General features: G+C 40.6%; 2 protein-coding genes across 4 annotated transcripts in view; one reads left to right on the forward strand and one right to left on the reverse strand.

The window, feature by feature from the left end:
• Positions 1 to 665: 665 nt before the first annotated feature.
• Positions 666 to 23,636, reverse strand: HESX1 (HESX homeobox 1). Of its 2 annotated transcripts, none has more exons than XM_024746457.1 (4): positions 22,791 to 23,636; positions 1,488 to 1,687; positions 1,096 to 1,197; positions 666 to 999 (listed from the first exon to the last, which is right to left on the reverse strand). In XM_024746457.1, exons 1-4 carry the CDS (start codon positions 22,897 to 22,899, stop codon positions 901 to 903), a joined length of 510 nt encoding a protein of 169 aa, XP_024602225.1. In that variant the 5' UTR covers positions 22,900 to 23,636; the 3' UTR covers positions 666 to 900. The 2 variants fall into 2 exon arrangements, with proteins under 2 accessions (XP_024602225.1, XP_024602224.1); XM_024746456.1 differs by lacking the exon at positions 22,791 to 23,636 and adding an exon at positions 2,210 to 2,366.
• Positions 23,637 to 24,263: 627 nt separating this feature from the next.
• The window catches only part of APPL1 (adaptor protein, phosphotyrosine interacting with PH domain and leucine zipper 1), a 29,763-nt gene continuing 27,391 nt past the window's right edge, over positions 24,264 to 26,635 (forward strand). For both annotated transcript variants that reach the window (XM_024746437.1, XM_024746436.1), the window contains exon 1: positions 24,264 to 24,402. In XM_024746437.1, the coding sequence (XP_024602205.1) occupies positions 24,349 to 24,402 (54 nt within the window). In that variant the 5' untranslated portion in view covers positions 24,264 to 24,348. The remainder of the gene's footprint in view (positions 24,403 to 26,635) is intronic.

A 26,635-nucleotide genomic window follows, 5' to 3' on the forward strand; every position in this document is an offset into this window, starting at 1 on the left:
GCAAAGAAAATACAGTTTTGGCCCAGAAAGTGCCCTGATTATTACCAGTGACAATGTCAGAACATATACAAAAGGCAGGAGATTTATCTTACCTCCTCAGTCAACATATTACTTGTAACAAAATATACAGGTGATTGGAAATCACTAAACTGGAAATAGATACAAGCCAGATGATCATTCTTACTTTGATGAATGCAAGTAAAGCACAACATTAAGTGGACTAGAAAAATATTTTAAAATTTGCATTTATTTGTAGCTCAGTTCTTTTGTGCAATGCAATACTAATGGCATGAATAAGACAACTCATGATTTTACATCTCTACTTTGGCAATAATAACTTTGCTTTAAAAAAAAACAACTTGAAACTGGAATGCTATACGGATTTGTGTTGATATATAGTGAGAAATTCTCACTGCTTTCTGCCAGAAATCAAGAGGAACAAAAGATTCACGAATAAATCACACTAATATGTTTAAGTATAATGTTTCAAAATGCAGTTGAAGGAAACTTATTGAAACAAATCACACCTTTGTGCCATTCTTCAGATTATTTGACTTGAATTATTTTGTAAATGGAATCCATTTGTGGAGTCAATTAGTCATGAGTTTACTGATTTTAGCAAACGAATTTATTAGATTAAATTTGCTCACAAAAAATAGCTGGCTTTTTCTGAAAAAGTTTATTAAAATATATAGGAAAGGCCTTTATTGTAACTAAAAGTGCCCAAGTATAATAGGTACCATGTTATAATAGTAATTATTCACAATATATTTTCAGAAAAAAAAGACAATACTCAGATTAAACACAGAAAAGAAAACATCACATTTTTAACACTTGATATCCCCATTGATTCTTTATATTCCACAATTGGAAGATAATTCCCCATGTTTAGTTTTCTATCTATTCCAGGAGATCTGTGTTGAAATTTTTTTTGGCCATGAGAAACTGTGATTCTCTATGGGATCTTTTCAGCTTTGCACGCCGATTTTGGAACCAGATCTAAAATTAAGGAAAAAGAAAACAGATCTGAGAAATGTTATTTTATTATTCTTAACATTTTAATTACCACAAGTAATAACTAAATTAAAAAATTACCTGGATTCTGTCTTCCTCTAGGTTCAATTTTTGAGCTAAGTCTTCTCTGATATCAATGCCAGGATAGCAGTTTACTCTAAAGACATTTTCCAACACTTCAATCTAAGAATAAGGAAACAGTTATTTAAAGTGTTGATCTTTGGTATGTTATCATAAAATAGACTTTAATTTGTATAGCAACATAATTGCATTTAAATCTTGGGCAATTAATCTGTATGCCTTTTTTAAAAAAAATTACTATCCAGAAACTGTTAAAGAGAGAAAGAGAGATACAGTCTATTGTTTCATTAATAAGGATTCTAAACTGAGATCCCAAGGTGGATAGGCTTTTGCCCAACAGGGTGTCAGTTAAAGCCTTTGTATTACGATCGTTGGTTGAAAAAACTTCCTACCTGGTTTTGAGTAAAAGCGGTTCTGGGTCTTCGGCCTCTATACCAACTCAACTCTCTTTTCAAAGAAAGTCTTTCTGAGGCTGAAAAGTAATCTTCATATTTCAAAACACTTTCTTCCGGCACTGAGTGATCCACAGTACAAGGTAATGAGATCCCATTAGGAAGACTCGGGACATGTAGCCATAGGTTAACCTCTTTCCCTAAAAACAGAAAAATAAATCCCACCTTAGATGTCCAATTCTATATTCCACAAAGTTCTATAAGAAGTAATTTCAGGAACTTGTCTTTAATTTTCCTAGTAGAATTCTTCTGGGTTTCACAGGAGAACTGACCTTTCATCGACCAAAATCCAAGAAGCAAACAAAAATGAAAACCCTGCCTTGCTGATAGAGGACATATTTTGGCCTCTGAATGTCATTTATTTTTCAGTGAAAAGAGATTTAGAATATCTGATATGGCAAATACACCCAGAGATCTTCTGAAGAAAATGAAGATTCTTGGCATTTCCTGTGGGTGAACTTCATATCCACTTGGATCTAAGGCCGATGTTCTTTTTATTTCCCATAGGACTCAGCTGGAGGCATTAAAAGTGCTAGATTCTTCAATTATGTAATTGGATGAAATTGCAGTTTTTCTCTAAGTCTATGTAGTACGAAAAAAAGGTCAAATTAAACATTGCAAACTAATTAACAAAGAATTTTAAAAATTAAGTTGTGGCGTACCTGAAGAGCCGCAGGTGTCTGCCCAGGGCCTGTGGGGTTTCATTGACGGAACACAGTCTTTCTTCTGGTCCAGTCCTAAGATGCTCTCAATTGAAAAGGAGCAGGGCAGGGGTTTGCTTTTCCCAAGCCGAGCACCTTCTTGAAGGCTGGGAGACATCCTCGTGTGGGCTGCACAGAGCTATAGCTCTGGCCTCTCCACTCCTCCCTGGCTGGCTCTGCCCCACGTGTACCGGGCTGAGCCTTCCTGCAGTTCACCTTATGGCTCCGCTGACGATGGGGGCTGGATTTAGAACGTCACTAATTAAAATCCCGTCTTAGAAAGTTTTAGCATGTCAATGAACACTGGCCCAGCCAGCAGCTCCAGGAGTTAATTGTTTATTTGTTTGCAAGTAATTGGCAACTAATGGTTACACCAGGGGGGCCACGTACAGGGACAAAAAGTGTTATCTCTCCTAAGCAGAACACAGACTTAACTTTCTCAAAAAGAAGTGATGCACAGACTAACACTCCTCTTTTATTTGAAATCATTAATGTATAAAATCATGCTTTTTATTCTGAAGTTTATACTTTCATGAACTCCAGTTACCTAATACAGGCAAGATAGGAGAGCAGTCAAGTAATAAATAATCTAATTTAAGTGAATTTTCTTCCAAAGAAATCGGAAAAAATAATAATCCCTTAATGCTATTATAGTAATTCTGATGAAAAGGCCTGTTTTTCACATGCATATGTAATAGTGAATGTTGTCAATGAAAACACAATAGTATCTGGAGTGCAGCATACTGGAAAAGGTTGGCAATGTTATTAACACTGAGTTTAATTGTCTTCCAAGTGCCTCGATTAATTCATAAGGAACAGTTGCACCAAGTATTTTAAATAATTAATGAGCTAATTCTCTTCTTTCATCTTTTCTTTTAAATGAGATAGATACAAGTTTATATGAAGATTCATATGTAACCGCCTCCAAGCAACTAAAAAGTATGACTATTCAAACTAAAGGAAGAATTTCTCTCCCAACATAGTTGTTTCAAAGAAAAAAAAACAGTTTATCTTTTAAAGAAAGATTTCTCTCTGTTGATATTTTGAGGGACTGGAGGGTTTTCATGAGGACAATAAGGTTTGTGAAAAATAACCAAGAACAGAATATTTTAATGTCATCATCCTAAGAAAACATGAAATTAAAAGAGAAACACACCTGCTAATTGGGAAGATTCTGAAGTGGCCACTTCCTACCAAAGTTGTGACACTTTTAGTTCTTGTACTCTCCTGCTCCTCTTCTTCCAATACCTTCTTGATGATAAATTTAACTGCTCAGCTTTATCCAGCATTTAAACAACTATTAGGCTTTTCTTGTGGGAAGAGGAAAAGTAGTCTGTGTCATAGAGGAAACAGCCTCTACAGGACTGAGCTCAACTTCATCAGATTTTGCCCTATCATGATGTCACTTCCTATCACAATGTCATAAATACCAAGCTAAATTCCTCCTTACACTAGCTCTAGAGTGAATAAAGGATTCACACACAAAGCATCAACAGGCACACAAGATAGATTTATAAATATACAAGTAAAACCATCCTGACAATGAATAAACTAGTAAAACATTTATACCTTGTGGAGGTTTTGCCTGTAGTATCTTGGGAGATAGACTGTGCAATGGTGAGGGTGACCTTACTCTGGGAAGACTTGGAGGAAGAGATTGATTCAGAACCTCCCAGATTCCTTTCTCTCCTTTGAAACATTCATGCATTCATCCATTCATCCCGCAGTTGGGTGAACATCTACTGAGTACCAGAAAAAACAGAATAGGATCCTTGCCTTCATGTGCCCATGAAGCTCACAGCGGGGGTGGGAGTGGGGAGACAGGCAACAAACAATAAGTGTAAATAAGTAAATAATCTCGTACATTAACTAGGGATGAGAATGGAAAAAGAGAAAAGGTAAGTCAGGTAAGGGAGGTGGAAGGAGGCCGCACCGAGACCTTCAACCCCACAGATCAGTGCCCTAGAGGCACAAGTTTCAAGGATGCCACAACACAGGCTGAAGCAACTCCAGTCCCTAATTTCTTCTTTACGAACACAAACATTGCAATATTTTTATTTCTCCTGAGTTGATTTTATCTGGACTTACTTATAACATTTTATATATGGATGAGTAGATGGAAATAAAAGATAGCAAAGAATTTCTTTTAAAATGTGGAAGAAATGTTTTCCCATGTACTCATATAATGAATTTTTATACAGCACTTAACCTGTGCCGGACACCATTCTAGGTGCTAGAGATTAGTGATAAACAAAACAAGGTAATTTTACAGAGTGATAAACTCAATGAAAGGAATAAACAAGGTGATGGTGATAAAACATAACAGGGGTAGGGGTGGAAAGGGAAGAGGGTCTTTAAGTATTGATGGTCAGGGAGGCCTCTCTAAGGAGGTGACATTTTAGCTGAAGCTGAGGATGAGAGAAAGCTAGCATGCCAGGATCTTGAGAAAAAGCATTCCAGTCAGAAGAACAGCAAGTACAAAGGTCTTGCAGCTGAAAAGCATTGGAATATTTGAGGAAGAAAAGGGCAGTTAGCCAGAGGGAAGTGAGTGGTACCAGATGCTATTGTTTGGAGAGCCAGGCCTGGCTGGATAAGAGATGCCTTTATAAAGACCATTGTAAGGAGTTCAAGAGCAAAGGGAACCCACGGCAGGGTTTTAAATTGGGACTAATATGATAGTCTGAGCTGTTTTTACTCACAACACTTCTGACACCAAATGTGTATGGGTTTTTCCACACCGAGCAATTCTCCAGTTCTCTGCAGACATCAACAGGGTGTCCTACAATTCAATTCTGACACTAACTACCTGGAGCTAGTGCAGACCCCACAGGTTAAGGGCTCAGTCCCACGAGACTGCCCCCACTTTAGAAACTAGTTTGCAAGTCCCAAGTTGCCACGCGTACTTCTGACCAACCGACTGTACATCTGGGGTTCCCACGACCCAATGCTCAGGTTCAATTATTTGCTAGAATGGCTCACAGAACTCAGGAAGGCATGTTGCTTATGTTTACTAGTTTATTATAAAGAATACAACTCGGAAACAGTCAAACAGAAGAGATGCATAGGGCAAGGTACGGGGGAAAGGTCAGAGAGCTTCCATGCCCTCTCTGGGCACACCACCCTCCCAGTGAACACCATTTCAATGTGTTCGCCAGCCTGGAAGCTCTCTGAACCCTGTCCTTTAGGGGTTTTTATGGAAGCTTCATTACATAGGCAACACTGAATAAATCATTGGCTATTGGTGATTGATCTCAATCTCCAGCCCCTCTCCCCTCCCCTGAGGTTGGGAGGTGGGGCTGAAAGTTGCAAGCCTCTAATCTAGGTTTGGTCTTTCTGGCAACCAGCCCCCACCTTGAAGCTATCTAGAACCCACCAAGAGTCATGTCATTAGAATAAAAGATGCTCCTATCACTCTTATTATCCAGGAAATTCCAAGAAATTTAGTAGCTGTGTGCCTGGAACTTGGGAAAAAGACCAAATATATTTCTTTTTATTATATCACAGATAGGATTTACGGTTTTAAAACCCCACCCTGGCTGCTACGTAGAAAGAGACTAAAGAGTGACAAATGTAACCAGGAAGATCAGTTGGGAGTTGTTTATTCAATACTTTTTTACTGAGCATACACTAATGCCAGGCATTGCTCTAGGTATGATGAAAACAGAGATAGCTGTCTGGGGCAAGAGATGAAGGCTAATAGTGGATTTGGGGAGAGATACAATTCTTCAGGAGGTTGTGGGAGACTGAGTAATTGAATAATTAGTACCAATTCTTCAATCCCCATAATATACTATATAGCCACCCCCTTGCTGTGGCCTCATAGTGGATATAGTGTACTTCCCACTCCTTAGCTTTAGGCTTGTCTATGTGACTTGCTTCAGCCAATGCGAAGTGATGTGAGCAGAAGCTTGAAATGTGCCAGCATGACTGGTTTTCCCTCCTGAGCTTCTGATATCACCATGTGGTCATCCCTGGGGTAGCTGCTGCCCCTCAGCCTGAGCCCCAGAATGAACACACAGACCTCAACCCATCCTGCGGCCTGCAGTCAAGTAGGCCAAGCCCAGGCAAACTCAGCCAAACATCAACTGACTGACAGTATTGTGAGTGAGAAAAATATTCATTGTTTAAGCCATTGAGATTTTTGAAGTTATTTGACACATAGCATTGTGGAGGAAATAGCTCATCCATTCAGGGATAGAAAAACACATCCTGCTGATGGACTGGTGGAAATGAAGGAAAGAGAGGCATTAAGGATGACTGTTGGGCTTCCCTGTTGGCGCAGTGGTTGAGAGTCCGCCTGCCGATGCAGGGGACACGGGTTCGTGCCCCGGTCCGGGAAGATCCCACATGCCACGGAGCGGCTGGGCCCGTGAGCCATGGCCGATTTTCACCTTGAGCAAATATAGTGTCATTTACTGGGGTGTGAAAGCCTGGATTAGGAGAGGAAAGGTTTGGCAAGAAGTGAAGAGTTCCAGTTTGGATAGCAAGTAGGCTACTGGGTTTATGAGTATGAGCTCCGGGCTGAATCTCTCAAGTTTGTGCATTACCAGCATAAATCATAGGTATTAAAGCCATTAAAAGCTAGAGGTTTGCATGAGATCACCAGTGAATGGACCTAGATACAAGAAGGATCTTAGGACCAAGTCTGAGGTATTCCAACATTTGGAAATTGGAGAAGATGTGCTGGAGAAGGAACTATAGAAGGAAACAGCTAGTAAGGCAAGAGAAAAATCAGGAGATACAGTAATTGACCCAAGAGAGGAAAAAGGGTCAAGGAGAAAGATGGCTACAATAGCATCTCAAGTGGTCTTCCTGATCTTGATCTCCTTCCCATCCTTGATCTCCTATGGTTTTCTATCAACACAGTAAGCAGCCAGAGGGATCATTTAAAAACAAGTCAGTTCAGGGAATTCTCTGTCTGTCCAGTGGTTAGGACTCCGTGCTTCCACTGCAGGGGGCACGGGTTCAATCCCTGGTTGGGAATAAGATCCTGCAAGCCGTGCAGTGTGGCGGGAAAAAAAAAAGTCAGTTCATATCATAACTCTGCTCAAAAAATGGCTTCCCATCTCAGTAAAAGTCAGTCTGTATAGTGTCCTACAGGCTCTGACATGATTTGCCAGCCCCCCTTCCCTATCTGATCTTACCTCTTATTACATCTCCCATGCTCACTTTGTTCCAGCTACACTGGACCTCTTCCTGAAAACACAGGCACAATCCTGCTCCAGGAGTTTACACTGGTTGTTCTCACTACCTAGAATGTTCTTCCTTCACATATCCTCATGGACTACTCTGTTACCTCCTTCAAGTATTTCCTCAAATATCATTTTCTCAATAAGGCTTACTCTTCCTGCCCCTTTAAAAATTTCAACCTCTCTTTCAGGATTCCTGAGGCCCTCTGCCCTGCTCCAATTTTTGTTAAAAGCATTTACTACCTTTTTATATATCCTTTTTTGTTGTTGTTTTGATTTTGGTTTTTTTTTTTTTTTTTGCCAGCACAGCGTAGCGTGTGGGATCTAAATTCCCTGATCAGGAGTCGAACCCATGCCCCCTGCAGTGGAAGCATGGAGGCTTAACCACTGGACTGCCAGGGAAGTCCCTTATATATCTGTTTATTATGTTTATTGTTTACTGCCTGTTTCCTATCTCTAGAATTTTTGTCTGTTCTGTTCATTCTAGCATCCAAAACAGTACTCAGCTCATACTAGATGAAAGAATAAATGAATGGTCAGCTGTGTCAATGCTGCTGAGAGGCTGAGTGAAAATATACTAGGTTTGTTAACAAGGGGGTTACTGTCAACCTTGGCAAACCGGAGGGTAAAGAAAAAAGCCAGACTTGAAGTAAACTGGAGAGTGAATGGGATATTTCTGTTCTAGCAATATACTGGACCATATTCCTTGAAAGACCCTTCAGCTACAAAACAATTAGATCCTGGGTAAAAAATACCTTCAAATACATTGCTGAGATCCCCATAAGTAAGGAAAATTTTGTTTGTTCACCAAACAAAACAATAAAAACCCAACAACCAAGAAATGAAATCAGAACTGGGAGCAGTGATCAGTAAACAAATGATAAATACGAGGTAACCCACAAGGGAAAAATCCTTAGCATCACGGAAACCAGGATTCTAATCCTCAGGCTAGCAGTAGACGGGGGCGGGGGGGCACCGAACTGAACTCTCTTACTTCAGGCCACTTCATTAATGGTTCCTGGCAAAAGCAGACCAAATTCTCTCTGGAAGAAAGCCTCCCTAATTTAGGTCCACAGGATTCCCACAGATTAAAAGTAAGCAAATATAACCTCACAATCAAAGATTGGCAAGCACATGAGGCCAGCTACCATGACATGCGTAGAGGCCAACATGGAGAGGAACTGAGGTTTCCTGTCAATAGTCAACACTAACTTGCCAGCTATGTGAATGAGTCACTTGGGAAGTGAATCCTCTGGCCCTACTCAAGTCTTCACATGACTGAAGCCCCAAATGACACCTGATCACAATATTAACAGAGACTCCAAGACAGGACTGGGTATCCAAGTCACTCCTGAATTCCTGACATAGAGAAACTGTGAGAGGTATTAAATGAATACTACTTTTTTAAACCACTAAGCTTTGGGTGATTTATACAGCACTAGATAATTTATCTAAAAAGCTCCTGCTCCTCATAAAAAAAACTGGGCACAGGGAACTCTACTCAATACTCTGTAAATGGCCTATAAGGGAAAAGAATCTAAAAAAAAAAAAAAGTGGATATAGGTATATGTATAACTGATTCACTTTGCTGTACCGCAGAAACTAACACAACATTGTAAATCAACTATACTCCAAAAAAAAAAAAAAAAAAACTGGGAAGGGGGAACCTGTAGGTAGACTGGTCAAGAAAAAAAGATAGAACACAAATTACCAATATTGGGAATAAAGAGGTGATATCACTACAGAAATTGCAGACATTAAAAAGATAAATGAATATAATGAACAACTTTATATCAGTAAATTCAACAACTTACATGAAATAGGCAAGTATCTCGAAAAATATATGATTACCAAAACTGAGACAACATGAAACAGAAAACATGCCTAGTTCTATATCTATTAAAGAAACTGACTTGGTTATCAAATTCTTTCCCACAAAGAAAACTCCAGGCCCAGATAACTTCACTGGTGAAGTTTATCAAACATTTAAAGAAAATCTTGGGACTTCCCTGGTGGCGCAGTGGTTGAGAATCCATCTGCCAATGCAGGGGACACGGGTTCGATCCCTGGTCTGAGAAGATCCCACGTGCTGTGGAGAAACTAAGCCCGTGCGCCACAGCTACCGAGCCTGTGCTCTAGAGCCCCCGAGCCACAACTACTGAGCCCATGTGCCACAACTACTGAAGCCCGCGCGCCTAGAGCCTATGCTCTGCAACAAGAGAAGCCACCACAATGAGAAGCCGGCGCACCGCAAAAAAGAGCAGCCCCCGCTTGCCACAACTACAGAAAGCCCGCACGCAGCAACAAAGACCCAATGCAGCCAAAAATAAATAAATAAATCTAGTAAAAAAAAATTTTTTTCAGCAAATTAGGATTAGAAGTAACTTTCTCAATCTGATAAAGGGCATCTATAGAAATAATCAGTTAACGTACTATTTAGTGGTGAAAAATTGAATGTTTTCTCCCTAAGATAAGGAACAAAGCAAGGATGGTCACTTTCACCATTTCTATTGAACACCAGTGCAATAAAGAAAGAAAAAGAAATAAAGATCATATAGATCAGAAAGGAAGAAGTAAAGGGTCTCTTTTCACAGATGACATGATTGTTTACAATAGAAAACTTTTAAGAATCTACAAAAGCTACTAAAACTAATAAGTGAATTTAGCGAAGTCATACTATAAAGGTAAATATACAAAAATCAATTTAATCCCATACATTAGCAGCAAACAAACATATACTTATGCTATGATCCAGCAATTCCATTCCTAGAAAAATGAAAACAGGTCCACAAAAAGACTTGCATGAGAATATTCACAGAAGCTCTACTGATAATAGCCCAAACTGGCAACTAGGTGTCTATCAACAGGAATGCAGATAAACTATGGTATAATACAATAGTAGAATACAACTCAACAACATAAAGGTATTTATATATAGTATCAATATATGGAAAAACACTGATGAATTTCAAAAGCATTTCAAAAACATTATAAGTCAAAGAAGCCTTATACAAAAGAATACGTGAAGTTTGATTTACTGATGTGATGTTCCAGAACAGACAAAACTAGTTTATATTGAAAAAATCAGAATTTGGAGTTGGAGGCAGAGAATGAATGGGAAGAAGAATCAGGAAACATGGGGGATGATGGTAATGTTCTATATCTTGCTAGGTTTTGGATTACACAGATGTATTCACTTGTCAATAATTATAAATACTCTAAGATTTAGGCACTTCACTATATGTAAAATTTTATCTGTTGAAGCATAAACGAGTGCTGAACTATAGTTAATGATACACATGCTAAAGAGTTTAGGGGAGAAGTATATTGATGTCTGTAACTTTAAAATGCATAAAAAATAGATTGGTGGAATAGATTGGTGGATGGATAGATATGTGGTTATAATTAAACATTATTCTATAATTGTAAACAAATAGAACTTCTAGTCCCATAAAGTTTTCTAAAATGAGAGACATGTTCTGTGTTTGCACTATCCAATATGGTAGCCACTAGCCACATGTGGCTAATGAGCACTTGAAAAGTGGCTAGTGCAAGTGCTGGTGCAATTAAATTTTAAATTTAATTCTCTTGTAATTTATTTACATTTAGGTAGCCACTTGTGGCCAGTGGCTACTATATTGAACAGCACAGACAGAGAATATTGCCATCACCGCAGAAAGTTCTGTTGGACAATGCTGGTCTAGAAGTACAGAACAATGTTGAAAATAGTGATGATGAAAACAGACATCCTTGTTTTGTTCCTGACAAGAGAATAGTGTTTCACCACTAATATAATGTCTACTGTTGGTTTCTAATAAGTGCTGTTTATCTAGAGTAATGTTATAATGAATATAAACACAAAATATCTATAGTGATTTACAGCTTTTAAAGCATTTTTGTGTATTTGTGCTTAGTCCTTTAATAAATCCTCCACTATTTGGTAGCTGAGAAAACAAACTGAGAGTTCAGTTGTAATTTGCAGAAGTCACCAAATAGCAGTGGCAGAGCCTTGACTTTTCTGTCTCCAAATTCCCTGTTCTATTGATTTTATCAATTAATGGCCACTGTAACATCTTCACCAATGATCTCATGGTATAAACATCAAAGTGTACTGATCAATTAAGAAAAAGGTTGTGAACCTAATTGAGAAAAGAACTTGAAAAAGAATAGATACATGTATATGTATAACTGAATCACTTTGTTGTACAACTGAAACTAACACAACATTTTTAATCAACTATACTCCAATATAAAATAAAAAGTTAAAAACAAAGAAAAAGGTTGTGAAACCTTGCCTATGATCAATCCTCAATATCTTTCAACAATTATTTTGAGATGAGAAATAAAAGCCTGACACATTGACACTGAAGAGACTTTAGGAATTGTAAAATTGGACAGCCTATATTTTAAACCTCTACATGTTCAAGGTGAAGTAAAAGATGAGAGGTTTATGTTTTATTTTGCTTTAGTAACTTATAAATCAACTCAGGCTTTGCTAACATTTATTTTCTAATTATGTATTTCAATTAAGTCCCAAATCATTAACTATCAGGAAAAATGCCCAATGTGTTAGGTGTTTTGGCAGAGATTTTTTTTTTTTTTAGATGTTGGGGGTAGGAGTTTATTAATTAATTTATTTATTTTTGCTGTGTTGGGTTTTCGTCTCTGTGCGAGGGCTTTCTCTAGTTGTGGCAAGCGGGGGCCACTCTTCATCGCGGTGCGCGGGCCTCTCACTATCGCGGCCTCTCTTGTTGCGGAGCACAGGCTCCAGATGCGCAGGCTCAGTAGTTGTGGCTCACGGGCCTAGTTGCTCCATGGCATGTGGGATCCTCCCAGACCAGGGCTCGAACCCGTGTCCCCTGCATTAGCAGGCAGATTGTCAACCACTGCGCCACCAGGGAAGCCCCTTGGCAGAGATTTTTAAAAACCAGTCATAACATAATAAGAAATAAAATCAGCCTGTGAGCATAATTAGAAAGAAATGCAATAAGAAAAGCTTTAATGACATTTGCCCCTTACTTTTGCACAGGAATTACACTGTTCTATTTGAGACCCTCAGTATTTTTAAATATTAAAATGTGTTTTCTAAAATAAAATACTTTATTTTTTACTATTACACATACAGTATCTCCTAGAGCAACACTAAAGTAGACATTCAATAAATATTTGTTGAATGAGTGAATAAACGGATGGATGGATAGATGGATGGATGGATGGGACTAGGAAGAAGTGACATTTGTAAGCTGGACAGGCAATGTAAATTCTGTGTGCTTACTATTGTTGTCATTGCTTTTTAATGTGTAAAAGTAGTCCCAGTTTTCTATGAACTACTTATGTATGACTCCAGGGTAATCCACAAATTAGACATTATGACATTCTGAAACTATAATTAAATAAAAAGTGAGATGGGGGATTCATTTATAAAATCTGAGCTTAAAATTTAAAAATCCTGAGGCACAATTCATATCTGTGACACTCTGTCATTCCTCAGGCCCTCCTCAGCCATCATTGTTACTTGAGACACATGGTATAGTTCCCAGTGGCTACAAGGTTCAGGAGAGTTGGGACTATTTCACACACTTCTGTCTCTCCCAGCACGGCTCACAGTACCCATCAAACAGGAGATATTAAATAAAGATTTGTAGAATAAGTTCACTCTATTTATAACATGTAGAAAACATCTTAGGCTTTGCTCTTCTCAACCTCAAGAGTATAGTTTCATATTTTTACACTTTCAAATCAGTCAAAATTGTTTTCAGTATAGTGCCTTGCATATATCAAGCTCTTGATTTTAAAATTTTGATATAAAATCATCTAAAACTCTGATACATTTCTATTTTTTCAAAAATTCATTTAATACTATGGTACATAGAGTAAAATATGATAGTCCCCTTCAATTCTACCCCATTTTTACTCTCCAACCCACTGGCCACCACTAACAGTTTAGTGCTGCTCCTTCCTGTCTTTTTAGAATGCCTTGACATAAAGAGGTTGATGCATGCACACACGTTTTTATCCACATGGAGTCAGACACACATACTATTCTGCAATGTGGTTCCCCCACACTGACATGACATGACATCAGCACGCACAGCTCTACCTCATTCTTCAACAGCTGCTTGGTGCTACATCAAGTGGAAGAACGATAATTCATTGAACTATACCCCTGATAATGGCACTTACGTTTGTCTCCAATTTTTTAAACTATAACAAACAATGACTACCTTGTTAGCACATACGCAGGAGTATTTCCATGAAAAAGTTTCTTTGAATAATATATTATTTCTTTACCACCCAAAAATAAACCAGAATTTATTATGAAAAAAAAGAATATATTATTTTTTCACTGGATTCTGCCATATTTCCTTCTAAGAAATCTTTATCAATGAACACTCCCACCCAATCTAGCCCTTGTCTTTAGGTCCTCCCCAGATTGACAGTGGGAACAAGAAAACTCAGGGCTAGGTTAAATTAGACTCGGGATTTCCCCAGACTCAATAATCAAAGATAAAATAGTTTAGGATTTAAGGCTCCCAGAGGCTCAGGCCTACACGTTAGTGCCATTTAATCTAATCATTGTAGATTAAATGAGAGTTGTCAGTTAACCTGAGAACCTGATTGTTATTTATAACATTGTTTCTGGAGGATAAATGTCATGGTTCTTATCAACTTAAAAACAACCCTTTTGAATCACAACAAACATTTATTAAACTCCAGCATATATCAGGGATGTACTAGGTAACCAGGGGATGAAATGATTTCTGACCTCAAGAAACTCATGATCAAGAAGGTAGTCATTAATATTAATTTTGTTCAGTGTGATAATGAGATTATGGTTATATTTTAAAAAATGTCCTTCTAAAAGAGATTCTACTTAAGTATTTACAGGTGAAATTTCAGAATTTGAAATTTTCGGTTTCTGGGTTTTGGTTCAAAATACTTCAGGAGGGCTTCCCTGGTGGCACAGTGATTAAGAATCTGCCTGCCAATGCAGGGGACACGGGTTGGAGCCCTGGTCCGGGAAGATCCCACATGCCGCGGAGCAACTAAGCCTGTGTGCCACAACTACTGAGCTTGCGCTCTAGAGCCCGTGAGCCACAACTACTGAGCTCACACAACACAACTACTGAAGCCTGCGCACCTAGAGCCTGTGCTCCGCAGCAAGAGAAGCCACCGCAATGAGAAGCCCGCGCACTTGCAACGAAGAGTACCCCTGCTCGCCACAACTAGAGAAAGCCTGTGCACAGCAAAGAAGACCCAATGCAGCCAAAATAAATAAATTAAATAAATAAATTTTTAAAAATCTTATGTTATAAAAAAAAAAGAAAAGAAAATACTTCAGGAAAACCCAGAAAGAAAACAAAGGTAATTGAAGCAAGTGTTGCAAAATGTTGATAAGTGCTGCATTGGACTGATGGGTATATGTGGATTCATTGTCTCTAATGAATAGAAATATAGTAATGTGGGTTCATTATTTTCTCTACTTTTGTAAATATAAATAACAAAATTCTCTCATTCTTCTAGGAACACCAATCAATAAATACAAAATCTCAATATAAGAATATAATAAAGATGTGTGCACAAGAGGCTATAGGAGGGCTTCCCTGGTGGCGCAGTGGTTGAGAGTTCACCTGCCGATACAGGGGACACGGGTTCGTGCCCTGGTCTGGGAGGATCCCACATGCCACGGAGCGGTTGGGCCCGTGAGCCATGGCCGTTGAGCCTGCGCGCCCGGAGCCTGTGCTCTGCTAAGGTAGAGCCCACAACAGTGAGAGGCCCGCGTACCGCAAAAAAAAAAAAAAGAGGCTATATGGGAGCAGAAAAGGGCCCAGATCTCTTGAGTGAGACTGAGAAGGGCTGAGGAGTGGTAAGAGCCCAACTCTGGTGTCATACTACTTCAGTCCAAATTCCAGCACTGCGCCTTTTTTTAACTATGTGACCTTGGGCATGTAACTTAGCCTCTCTGTGCTTCAGTTTCCTCTATAATTAAATGGGGATAATTATAGTACCTAATTGAGGATGAAATGAGATAATACTTGCAAAGCCCTTGAAGTAACACCTGACACATAGTAAACATTATGTAAACTGCTTGCTATCATTTATTACCATTATCAATGTTACTATGAAGGCTTTTCAGAGATGCCTTCAGGTAGAGATGTTTCAAGAAAAGGTCAGAGAAAAGCAACGTAATGAAGGCCAGTCAAGTATAGGGGTGTGTGTGTGTGTGTGTGTGTTGAGGGGAGTAAGAGGGAGGAAGTGAACCTGATTCCCATATTTCTAGCTTACGTGACCAAATGGATAATGACATCATTAACAGAAGGAACAGAGATGAAGGAGAGTTTACCAGTTGAAAACTGTATTTCTAATCATATAAACAAATGACAAAGTATTTAGCAAACTGAATTACCTCAGAATTAAAATATAGTTCCCAGATTGAGAAAGTAAAAAACTGATGAAAAATTGGCAGCATGCAAGTTAAATGATAAAGATTCTAAAAATACTTTAGGGGATTTTATCTGGAATAGTAAACATTATTGTTATACAGCTCACATATATAACCTAAATAAATGAGTTCATTTTAGTACTAGAAGATAACTGGAAATAACATTTCAGAAATCTAGCAACTCAGATATTAGTGGAATTGCCTTAAAATAAATACATATTTCTAAAAGGTTATAATCAAATAAGGCAGGTGTCATGGTTACCAGTGGATCCTTTTACATAAGTACTACCTGAGAATTCTTGGCAGTGTTTGGGTCCCCATTAAAGCAGATATATGTATGGGGGGCAGGGGCAGAAAAGAGCAAAAATCATCTCTGGAATATTTCACTTTGAGTACCCTGAGGTCATACCCCTCTCCAGGAGCTACGCTTTCTTTCTGTCAACAGCCATGACATCTATTTACTTAATGATTTCTCTTTAAAATCTGAAAAAACTTTAAGGGAAAAACAATTTAGCAACATATCATGTCATTGGTCTATTCATGAATATACCTATGCACCAATTTTCATTTTAATATTTAATGTTTTCTATTTAATTTTGAAAGAATCTCAAACTTTCAGAAAAGTTGCAAGTAAAGTACAAAAAACTTTTCTCTCCAACAATTTGAGAGTAGTTGCTGACATCATGCTCCATCACCCCTAAATACTTTAGTGTGTTTTCCTGCAAACAAGGACATTCACCTAAATAATCACAATAAAATCATCAAAGTCAGGAAGTTAACATTGATACAGCACTACCACCTAATCACCAAACCCAATTCAAATTTCACGATTGTCCCAAATAACATCCTTTACAGTGAAAGGATCCAGTTCAGAATCACAAACTGCCTTCAATTGTGTTACTTTAGCCTCATCCACTCAGCAACAGATCCTCTAGTATTTCTTTGACTTTCATGACCTGGACACATTTGAACATTACAGTCAGTTACTTTGTAGAAAGTCCTTCATTTAGGGTTTGTTTGAGGTTTCCTCGTGATTAGATTCAGGTTAAGCATCTTTGGCAGGATGACACAAAAGTGATGTTGTGTTCTCATTTCCTAGCAGGTAGCACATAATTTGATTTGTCTCATTAGTGGTGATTTTAACTTTGAGCATTTGATTAAGACGGCATCTGCCAGGTTTTCTCACTATAAAGTTACTCTTTTCACCTTTATAATGTAGTATTTTTTTGACGAGGTATTTTAAGCCTATGTAAATATTTTGTTCCTCAACAAACTTTCTATTTATTCACTTCTTTATATCAGCAGGGACTCATGGTTTCCTATTTTATTTATTTATTTATTTATTTATCTTTGGCTGTGTTGGGTCTTCGTTGTTGCGCGCGGGCTTTCTCTAGTTGCGGTGAGCAGGGGCTACTCTTCATTGCGGTGCGTGGGCTGCTCATTGTGGTGGCTTCTCTTGTCGCGGAGCACGGACTCTAGGCATGCGGGTTTCAGTAGTTGTGGCTCGCGGGCTCAGTAGTTGTGGCTCACAGGGTCTAGAGCGCAGGCTTGGTAGTTGTGGCGCATGGGCTTGGTTGCTCCGCGGCATGTGGGATCTTCCTGGACCAGGGCTACAACCCGTGTCCCCTGCCTTGGCAGGCGGATTCTTTTTTTTTTTTTGCGGTATGCGGGCCCCTCACTGTTGTGGCCTCTCCCATTGCGCAGCACCAGCTCCGGACGCGCAGGCTCAGCGGCCATGGCTCACGGGCCCAGCCGCTCCGCGGCATGTGGGATCTTCGCGGACCGGGGCACGAACCCGTGTCCCCTGCATCGGCAGGCGGACGGACTCGAAACCACTGCGCCACCAAGGAAGCCCGACCGGCGGATTCTTAACCACTGCACCACTGGGGAAGTCTCTCCTATTTTATTTAATGAGTTAGAATCTCATTATTTATTGTGACATTGAAATTTCCCCTGATTTGGCTAATGGGATCCCCCTTCAAGCTGACTTCTGTGTTCTTTTGACACATCAGTTTTGAGCACTTTCTGCTTTCTAGCACAACAAGATGTCTCAGGCACATCTTGTTCTTTTCTTGCTCTAGCCCTAGTGTCAGCCATTTCTCCAAGGAGCCCTAGTTCTTTTTAACGGAGAATGGGGTTTGGAAGCCAAGATATGGACTCATATGTGCATTCATTGTTATTGGGGCATCTCTGCTCACAAGCCTTCTCGATGAAAAAGCTAAGAAACACATGCAGGTATGTGACATATACGCACTTTACATCCAGTTTACTTACTCCTATACATTTGTTGAAATCTGTGAGTTCACATACACACCTCTAATTCCAGTCTCGTACCAGCGGATTCATTCTAAACTTTCCCCCTTTCCATATTTGTAATTCCCTTCTCTGACAGTGAGAAATCTGGCTTCCCTTATCCTCAATATATTTACCTATTGCATCTATCCCCCTGCGTAACCAAACTGCCATTGCTACCACTCCTTCCCCGCAAAGATGCCCTAATTCCTCACTTGAGCTCTGACGCCTCATCCCAGGCTGCCCTACTTCATGGAAGCCTTCCTTACTGCACTAGAGTACCAATAACCTATCCTAGGTGCACAAAAGCCCTTCTCTCCCTGCTTGGGTTCTGACACCGCACACCCAAGCACTCTGTGTGGATACCTTCTTCACCCCTCTGGGACTCTGAGACCCTGCACTAGGCTGCCCTTCTTCATGGATATTCTCCACACCCCTTGTGTTCTGAAGTCCTGCAGCAGGCTTCCAACCTGAACAAAAGCCCTCCTCATCATGCTTGGACTCCGAAACAGCCCTCTCAGGCACCCTCACCCCACATTTGCTCCAACATCCTGCTGCTTGGGGGCTGCCCCTCCAACCAAAATGCTGTTTTTACCCATCTTGTGCTCTGATGCCCCCCTATGTAGATGAGGGGGCTCACCTTGCACGGGCTCTGGCACCCCACACCAGGGTGCCCCTTTGTGAGGACGCCCTCCTTGCCCCTGCTGGCTCCAACACCCCGTTCTGAGCCCCCCATGCCTACCCACCCTGCATAGACTCCTACTTTATTTGGCCACACCTAATGGCTTTAGGGCTGAACTATTCAGAAAGGGAAGAGAAAAGAACATACAGCTGTTTTTACAAGAAATCATTGTCTCCTGTTATTAAGACTTTACTTTTGACCCTGTATATAGAACATGACTTAGCTAAATCACTCATGTAATTTTTCCTTTAAACCAATACATCTCATAAAGTATTGAGTTTACTTAAGACAATGTTAATTTGCCCATGATTTATGATATCTCATATCACTAATTTATACAGTTTCTCCAACATTTGTTTCAAATCACAACCTCAGTTAAAGATGTTTTTGGGACTTCCCTGGTGGTCCCATGGGTAAGACTCTGTGCTCCCAATGCAGGGGGCCCGGGTTCGATCCCTGGTAGGGGAACTAGATCCCACATGCACACTGCAACTAAGAGTCCGCATGCCACAACTAAGAGTCTGCATATCGCATCTAAGAAGCCCGCATGTTGCAACTAAGAAGCCCACATGCCACAACTGAAAAAAGATCCCATGTGCCACAACTAAGACCCGGCACAGCCAAAAACAAATAAATAATATTAAAAAAATAAATAAAGGTGTTTTTATCCAAAATCAGGGTAGAAGTCAAAATCCTCACACCTTTCCTGCCATCCTGATCTCTATGCAATTCTCAAAATAGCCAGCCACTCCTGCTTTAGGGATTAGGGCGTCTGCCAGGTTGCTCCTCTCCCGGAACACCTTCTCCTCAGATGTCCCCACTGCTCACTCCAGTGACGCAAGTTTTTGTTCAGATGTCACCTTCTCAATGAAGTCTACTCTGACAAGCTTATTTAAAATTGCAACTGCCCCTCATCCCATTTTCCCTGCTGCTTTCCATAGCGCTCCCCACTTTCTAATATACTACTGATATACTTCTAATACTACATATTATGTTTATTTTTCATTGTCTCTCTTCCTACCGTCTCCACTAAACTGAAGCTCCGCAAGGGCAGAGATTTCGAATATTTTGTTCATTACCTAATAGATATTTGTTGAATGACGACAGCCATTTCCTGAGGTAGTATGAATCCTAAAACTAAATTCAGAGCACCATCTAGTGTTCTTAGAAGGATGTCCTGATTAACTCTGAGACTTCTCTGCATCAGCCATGATATAAACAGTACTGGTTTAATCAATTCTCTGTAACTGTTTTTTCACTGCCCTCTGTGGTTCCATAGAAAGTAAAATGATTTCAGTGATTAACCTGTCATGGGACTTATTGGTTTCTCTAAGAGCAACCTCTTCTCCACTGACTTGCCTATTGCTCCCCAGAACTTCTGGGAAGTAGGAATGTCGTGAAGATCTTGTATCTTTTAATCTGAGGGCATCTCCCCTCCCCACACTGCCAAACACCAAAAAACAAAAACAGAGTAATAGCCTTTGCTGGTTTGGTACCTACACCATTTCTCCAGAATATCACAATATATATATATTGATTAAACATTTTTTGATTTGACCACAAAAGCCCCTAAATCAAAGTGAAACAACACTAGCAAGGGTAACGGTAATATTATTTAAAATAGTATCAGGATTCTCTAAGACAATGAGGACAATCTTCTGATTTAGAAAATATTGGCTTCTTTAGTTATGATAAAGAGGGACAAATGAAGAAAATGAAAGCTGCCTTAAAAGCACTGAAACATTTAATATTTAAGAGTAAATCATGAAGGGAATACTTAGCTGATTTTTACTGGATGCTTATTGTGCCCAGCACTATTCTGAAAGCTCATTAATCATCTTCCCGACTCTATCATGTAGGTTCTCTATATTAAGCCCCATTTTTTAGATGATGAAATGGAGACACAGAGAAGTGAAGTAACTTGACTCAAGTCACAGAACTAGTAAAGGCCAGGATTCAAAGCCAGCTAGGCTGGCTCCACAGTCCATGTCCATGAGCTCACGCCCATGCATTTATTCACCTCCCAACAGAAACAGGAATGATGCTGCTTAGTTTCACAGCTCTTGGCTTGGTCAAAGAAATTAGTTTACAATGTCCTCATCTTCCAAAAATGAATCAAGGCAACCATAAAAGAAACAGGCATATACAATTATCCTAGAAATAAAGTTTTATTCTTTTCAGTCAAGAAAGTAGAAGCTATGGAATTTGCCTTTCCAAGGATTTATGTTTTAGCCACAAATTTGCAATCTAAGGATGCTGTGGCAAAGAGCAAAAGCAACATTAATATTAAGGTCAAAGACTAGAGGGTGGTTTGCAATGGGCACAATGAAGAATCGGTTGGTCCTGGCTGCCCACCCACCTCTTTTGGAACACACTCCTCAGAGCTTTTGATTTTACCCCCCAATTGCCCAAAGCTTCTCCCCACTCGACCACTGGTTCAAATGTTTTAGAGTCGATGGAATGACTCGGGTTCCCAAAATATCAATTAATATACTCATTTCTTGAATTTGGTTCATCTCAGCTGAATGCTAAGAAAACAGCTGAATTATCTGTTAAAGTGAGTCTCATTAAGGAGTGATTTATTAGGTAACATCTAGAATTATTTGCATTACATATTATACTCTCAAAATGAGCATGAATTACCCCAGAATTTCAGATTGATGGAGTCTTTCAGGGGATGTTTGTAAGTGGGAAGATTCCCAAGCTCTCTAGGTGATTCTGGAAATGGTGTGCCTCTCACCATCCTCAGCTGGAACCAAAGACTCCTTCCTAAATATTTACTTGACCCTTTAAATTTTCTAAAATACAAGGTTATTTGGTAAAGGGAAATGGTTATTTTCCATTTTGGATGGAGTTTTTCATCATGTGGTTTGAGGATGACCTGCTTTGGATTCACCTGGGAGAGTCCCAGTCCTACCTCTGACCTACTGCATCAGAATCTTCAGCTGGGCTCAGTAATCTGCATTCTAACAACCTCCCCCAGATGACTTTCATGTGTGCATAAGTCTGGTAACCACTAACCTAAGGGGACAATTTTTAAAGGTAAAGCACCAGTGTCATTTGCGTTGTTGGATTCTTTCCTATTATATACCGCAGACCAGAACTTCAAGAGGTGTCATGTAAAAACTTAATTATAAGAAGATCAAATATAATTTTAGGAGACTGATAATTAACAAATCTACTTACAAGACTGTATGTCTTTTTGTTGTAAATTATATTGTGAAACGTCTCAATGAATTCTTTGGTGGATGTCGTTTAATGCTGCCTTGCCTTCCATAAAATTAACCTGCTAGCCAGTTTTTACTATGCTACCCACACAAGTCTCCAGCAACCCTTGAAGCCTCATTTCCTGTATAAAAGGAACCGAGTTTGGTCAACTGTACAGAACTTGAGCTGATTAAACTTAAACTGGTTATCAAAGGAGACTGCAATTCTGCAGTTTTAGAGGTGTTTTAAAATAGGAAATACAATCATTTTTCTGGTTGAGCAGAGTGAACAGTAGCCTAAAGGTAGAGGATCCAAATGGAAAGCGTTTTAAGATTCTTTCTAGCTTTATAATTTGACTAAACTGCCTCTCCACCCAATTGAACATCAACTTGTTTTTTAATCAGCTAGCCTGGCAAGAATTCCTTGCCTCTCTCTGATAATAGCCTCTTGAGAATCCTTGTACAGTTTAGGTGCACGTAACATACAAAAAAGGAAACCATTTAACTTGATGATAATACCCCACCCAGATAATTCAGATACCTAAGATAATTTTTCATTAGAATTATTTAGTTTGGCCAAGTTAACTGGCCGAACCCCTTCAGCTGCACCATATAACTCTTCTTCACTTTGTTTTCCCGTATCATTTACTCCTGATTCTTACCAATTGTCACTAACTTTCTTCTTCTTCACTTATAATCTAATTACAGTTCAACCAAGAATGTTACTTACCCTGAAAGTCTTCCTTCTTTATAGCCAGGTTGCATGCCACTGTGCTGATAGACGAGAAATGTCGAAGGCCAGAGTTGTATTGCTGAGATCTGTATGATGCCGGGTACATACAAGCAGCTGGGAACCAGTAACACTGTAAGAACTGACTCCAAACCACCTTTCAAAAACTAAAGATCTCTTCTACAGGGTGACTAATTGATAAACAATCTAAGGGGAAAGCTCTTATTGAAAGTTTATTGAAATCTAAGGATTATTCTGTGAAACTATACTGCAAGTCTACTTGGTAAAACTTTAAAAACTTGATTCTATTTGTCCTTCAAGAGATCATGGTAAAATCTAGTATTTGAGTTTAAAATAAGTAACTTCCATTCCGGTTACTGTATTTGGATTTGTTCCACTGTACCTGGATTTATTCCAATTTATCTGTGGAATCGGGCAACTAATAATTTTTATTCAGCATTTCTTATACTTCTTGAATGAAAATGGGATGGATTGGTGGGATTAATGGCTAGATATTTAGAAGACACTAGTGATTCTGCCATTTTCTCTGTATAATGATTCTTCTCTAAGGAATGTGGACATATAGAGATGGATGAAAGAGGCAGAAGTTCTAATCCAGACCGAGTTCTAGAAGTAGAGCTTCACTTTTCTTTCCTGTAAAAAAAGTTAGAGGCTGAAGAAGCTATTTAAAGATTCTTCCAAAACTTTAACAGAAATGCTAATCAGTTATCAGCATAATAAATCAGTGCACCCTGACTTTAAAAAGATGTTTTGTGATTTATAGGAAATATGGAAGTCTGAATTGTGGCGTGTCAGTCTCTCAAGGCCAGGTAAGAACTGACGAATTGGCAGCAAAGTCATGTTTTTAACTGAATATACTGATATGCAAGTGCTCAGAAAAAAATCTTACGGAGTCTACTGTCTACGAATTTACCAGAAAGCCAAGTTAACGACACAACTGATCGCTCAGATCTGAGTTAGCCAGCACCATTTTGCTGGAGAGGGGAAACTGGACGCTTCAGGCAGGTTTGGGAAGGTTATAATCTGAGGAAACTAAAGAAGGCGCCAGCAGGGAGGTCTCCTTCATGGTCTCTGACGAAAAACGTTGCGGGAGTAGTCAAACCGCCCCAAATTCCCCAGTGCTGTCCTCACTCCAGGCTCTGGTTCCAGGAGACGCACGCCTTGCTGGGGGAAGACGGTCCCCTACGATTTACAACCAAACGCGCGGAAGCACGGCTGGCGCTCGAGGGGCGCAGTAAGTGCCGCCTCCGCCGCCTCGGAGGCCCAAACTCGCAATCAAGCCCAGAGCAGTGAAGGAACCTCCGGGCCAGCCCCGTCACGGTGACGGGCGTCGCCTCGAGCCAATGAGCGCGCCGGGAGGCGGAGCAGTCAGGCCAAGGGGGCGGGATTTCCCGCGAGGCAGCGCAGCCCCTTGGCGCCTGGCGAGGGCGGCAGACCCATCGAGAGAGGGCGGGTCGGGGTCAGCTGCTGCAGGCGGGCGGGCGCGGGAGCTGTGGGCGGCCGCCGCGTCTTTTGCTGCGGCCCTCCCTCCGCCACGATGCCGGGGATCGACAAGCTGCCCATCGAGGAGACGCTGGAGGACAGCCCGCAGGTGAGGCGCGGGCGGCGGCGGGCTGCGAGGGAAGGAGCGGGGCTGGCCGACCCCAGGCCTGGCGCCGCCGCGGCCGCAGGTGCCAGCCCTGGCCTAGGTGGGCGCCGCCCCCAAGTGCCCCCGCCGGTAGCGGGCGCCGCCCCGATCGCGGAGGCCGGGCCGCCCTACCGAGGCCCGCGTGGGCCTGATCCGCTGGGCCGAGAGCCGCGCGCGGGGTCTGGGACGTGGGCAGGCTGCGACAGAGCCGCGGCCACCTTGGCTCGTGGGCCCGGCGGTCACATACGCGCGCGGGGCTCCCTTGTATTTGACAAAAGATGCTTTATAATCGCCGTGATGTGAGGTGGTAAATCCCGATCCTGGAATTTTCTCTTCGAAAACCTCTTCGGAGAAAATGCAGAAGGAGAAAAGACCCCGTAGACTTAATGATTTCTGACCAAGCTAGGGAAGGAAATGGATAATTTTGGGGGGGGAGATGCTGAAAGGCTGTTGATATTCCCGTGCGTAGAGTCCTCGGCGAAGCCCGTCAAGGGTCCCGGAGCCTCTCGGCCGAGTGTCGTGGCCGTGAGTGTAGCCGCTGTCACTCGGACCATGCACGCCGAGTGGAGGACGGCGCCTTCGCGGCTCGACGACTGCTGCGCCCTCGTTGCAGACTTGGCTTTAGTAAACTCATCAAAATAAAAGCCCTGTGTTTTGTGCGTTGGGGATGATGCTAGTGTGGTTGCTCTAGCTTAAGATAGTCTAGGAACACGTAACCATTACTGATGTTTTCAGTACTGAAGAATGAAATCAGCGATGTTAAAAACCATGTTGGTAGGCGCTGTAACTTGCGTTGAGAAACTTCATCCCTAGGTCTGTCTCTTACACAATAACGGATTTAAGACGGTGTTGCTGGTTGGCTACCACTAAGAATGAAGAAAATTTTCTGAAATGTTGTTCATTTAGAACTACAACTGCACATATTTCATGTGTCTTGACGGTTTAATATGACTCCAAAAGAACAGAAGGGAGGGGCTGGATCCCCCTTTACTGTATGATATGTCTGCCATGGATGTGGTGCCAATTTTGATTGCCAAGTTGAAGTTGGGCTCTGATTGTGGAATTGATTTGTTTTTTTTCACGCTGAAAGTTATCTTCACAGGCCAGTTGCCTGCTGGTAATGTACTCTTATCAGCCTGTATTGACACAAAGAGAAACTGACTTCTTGGCTTATTTTGACTGCCAGAATAGCCAGTTCAAATGCTTAACGATTTCTGTAGTATAAAGTCATAAGCTACATTTGTTTCAGATGTTTAGTAAAAATTTTGTGGGATGTATTGCTCAGGTGTACTTTTGTCATTTTACTTTTTTTTTTTTTTTTTTTTTTTTTTTTTTTTTTGCGGTACGCCGGCCTCTCACTGCTGTGGCCTCTCCCGTTGCGGAGCACAGGCTCAACGGCCATGGCTCACGGGCCCAGCCGCTTCGCGGCATGTGGGATCCTCCCGGACCGGGGCACGAACCCATGTCCCCCGCATCGGCAGGCAGACGCTCAACCACTGCACCACCAGGGAAGCCCCGTCATTTTACTTTTTTATTTTATAAGACTCAACAGGTGCCTTACCTTTCTCATACCTGGGCTCGCTTTTATAGCTCATAAAGACTACACATTGCTCAGAATGGGTTACACAGTGCTCTAGCCATGACTTAGGAGGGTATAATCTCTTGACTCATCTAATTTCTTGAACTTTTCACACAATTAGTTTACAACTTGAGCTTCTTTTTTTACAAGCATGTGCTGTATTAGTATTAGTTTTATGGTAATTTTTAATGAAATAGCCACGTTGATAGTCTTTCAATTTCTAGAAGTAGTAAATTTGAACTAGTTAATGTTTACCTGGGAAAATTAATTGGGACAACTGGGATTTAGAAGGGTAAGACACTGAGAAGAAATTCTTGGGGAAAACCTGTGGCAAGATGGAAAGCCCTGGATTGGGGATTCAGGATATAAGGGTTTTAGTCATTACTGCCGCTTAGTACCTTCTACCTTAGGGCAAGTCACTTAACTTGTCTGAACTTCAGCTGTTATAGATAGTGAATGTTTTAATCTTTGTACTTGATTATAAAAGTAATAGTTGTTTGCTTCAGAAAAATTGGAAGATACAGAAAGCACACAGTTACCTGTCGTGTGCCCAGCAGCAAACTCTGTTAACAGTTTGCTTTCTTTTTTCTAGTTTTTTTCTCTTACACATTCTAATGT

This window comes from Neophocaena asiaeorientalis, unplaced genomic scaffold, assembly GCF_003031525.2.
Source record: "Neophocaena asiaeorientalis asiaeorientalis breed wild unplaced genomic scaffold, Neophocaena_asiaeorientalis_V1.1 scaffold251, whole genome shotgun sequence".
NCBI lineage: Eukaryota > Metazoa > Chordata > Mammalia > Artiodactyla > Phocoenidae > Neophocaena > Neophocaena asiaeorientalis.

Excerpts from the sequence above, each read along its gene's own strand:
- HESX1 (XM_024746456.1), bottom strand. The coding sequence starts at position 2,366 with ATGTCTCCCAGCCTTCAAGAAGGTGCTCGGCTTGGGAAAAGCAAACCC. Across the intron at positions 1,688-2,209 it reads AGACACCTGCGGCTCTTCAG|GGAAAGAGGTTAACCTATGG; the intron begins GTACGCCACAAC and ends TTCTGTTTTTAG. Across the intron at positions 1,000-1,095 it reads TAGAGGAAGACAGAATCCAG|ATCTGGTTCCAAAATCGGCG; the intron begins GTAATTTTTTAA and ends CCTTAATTTTAG.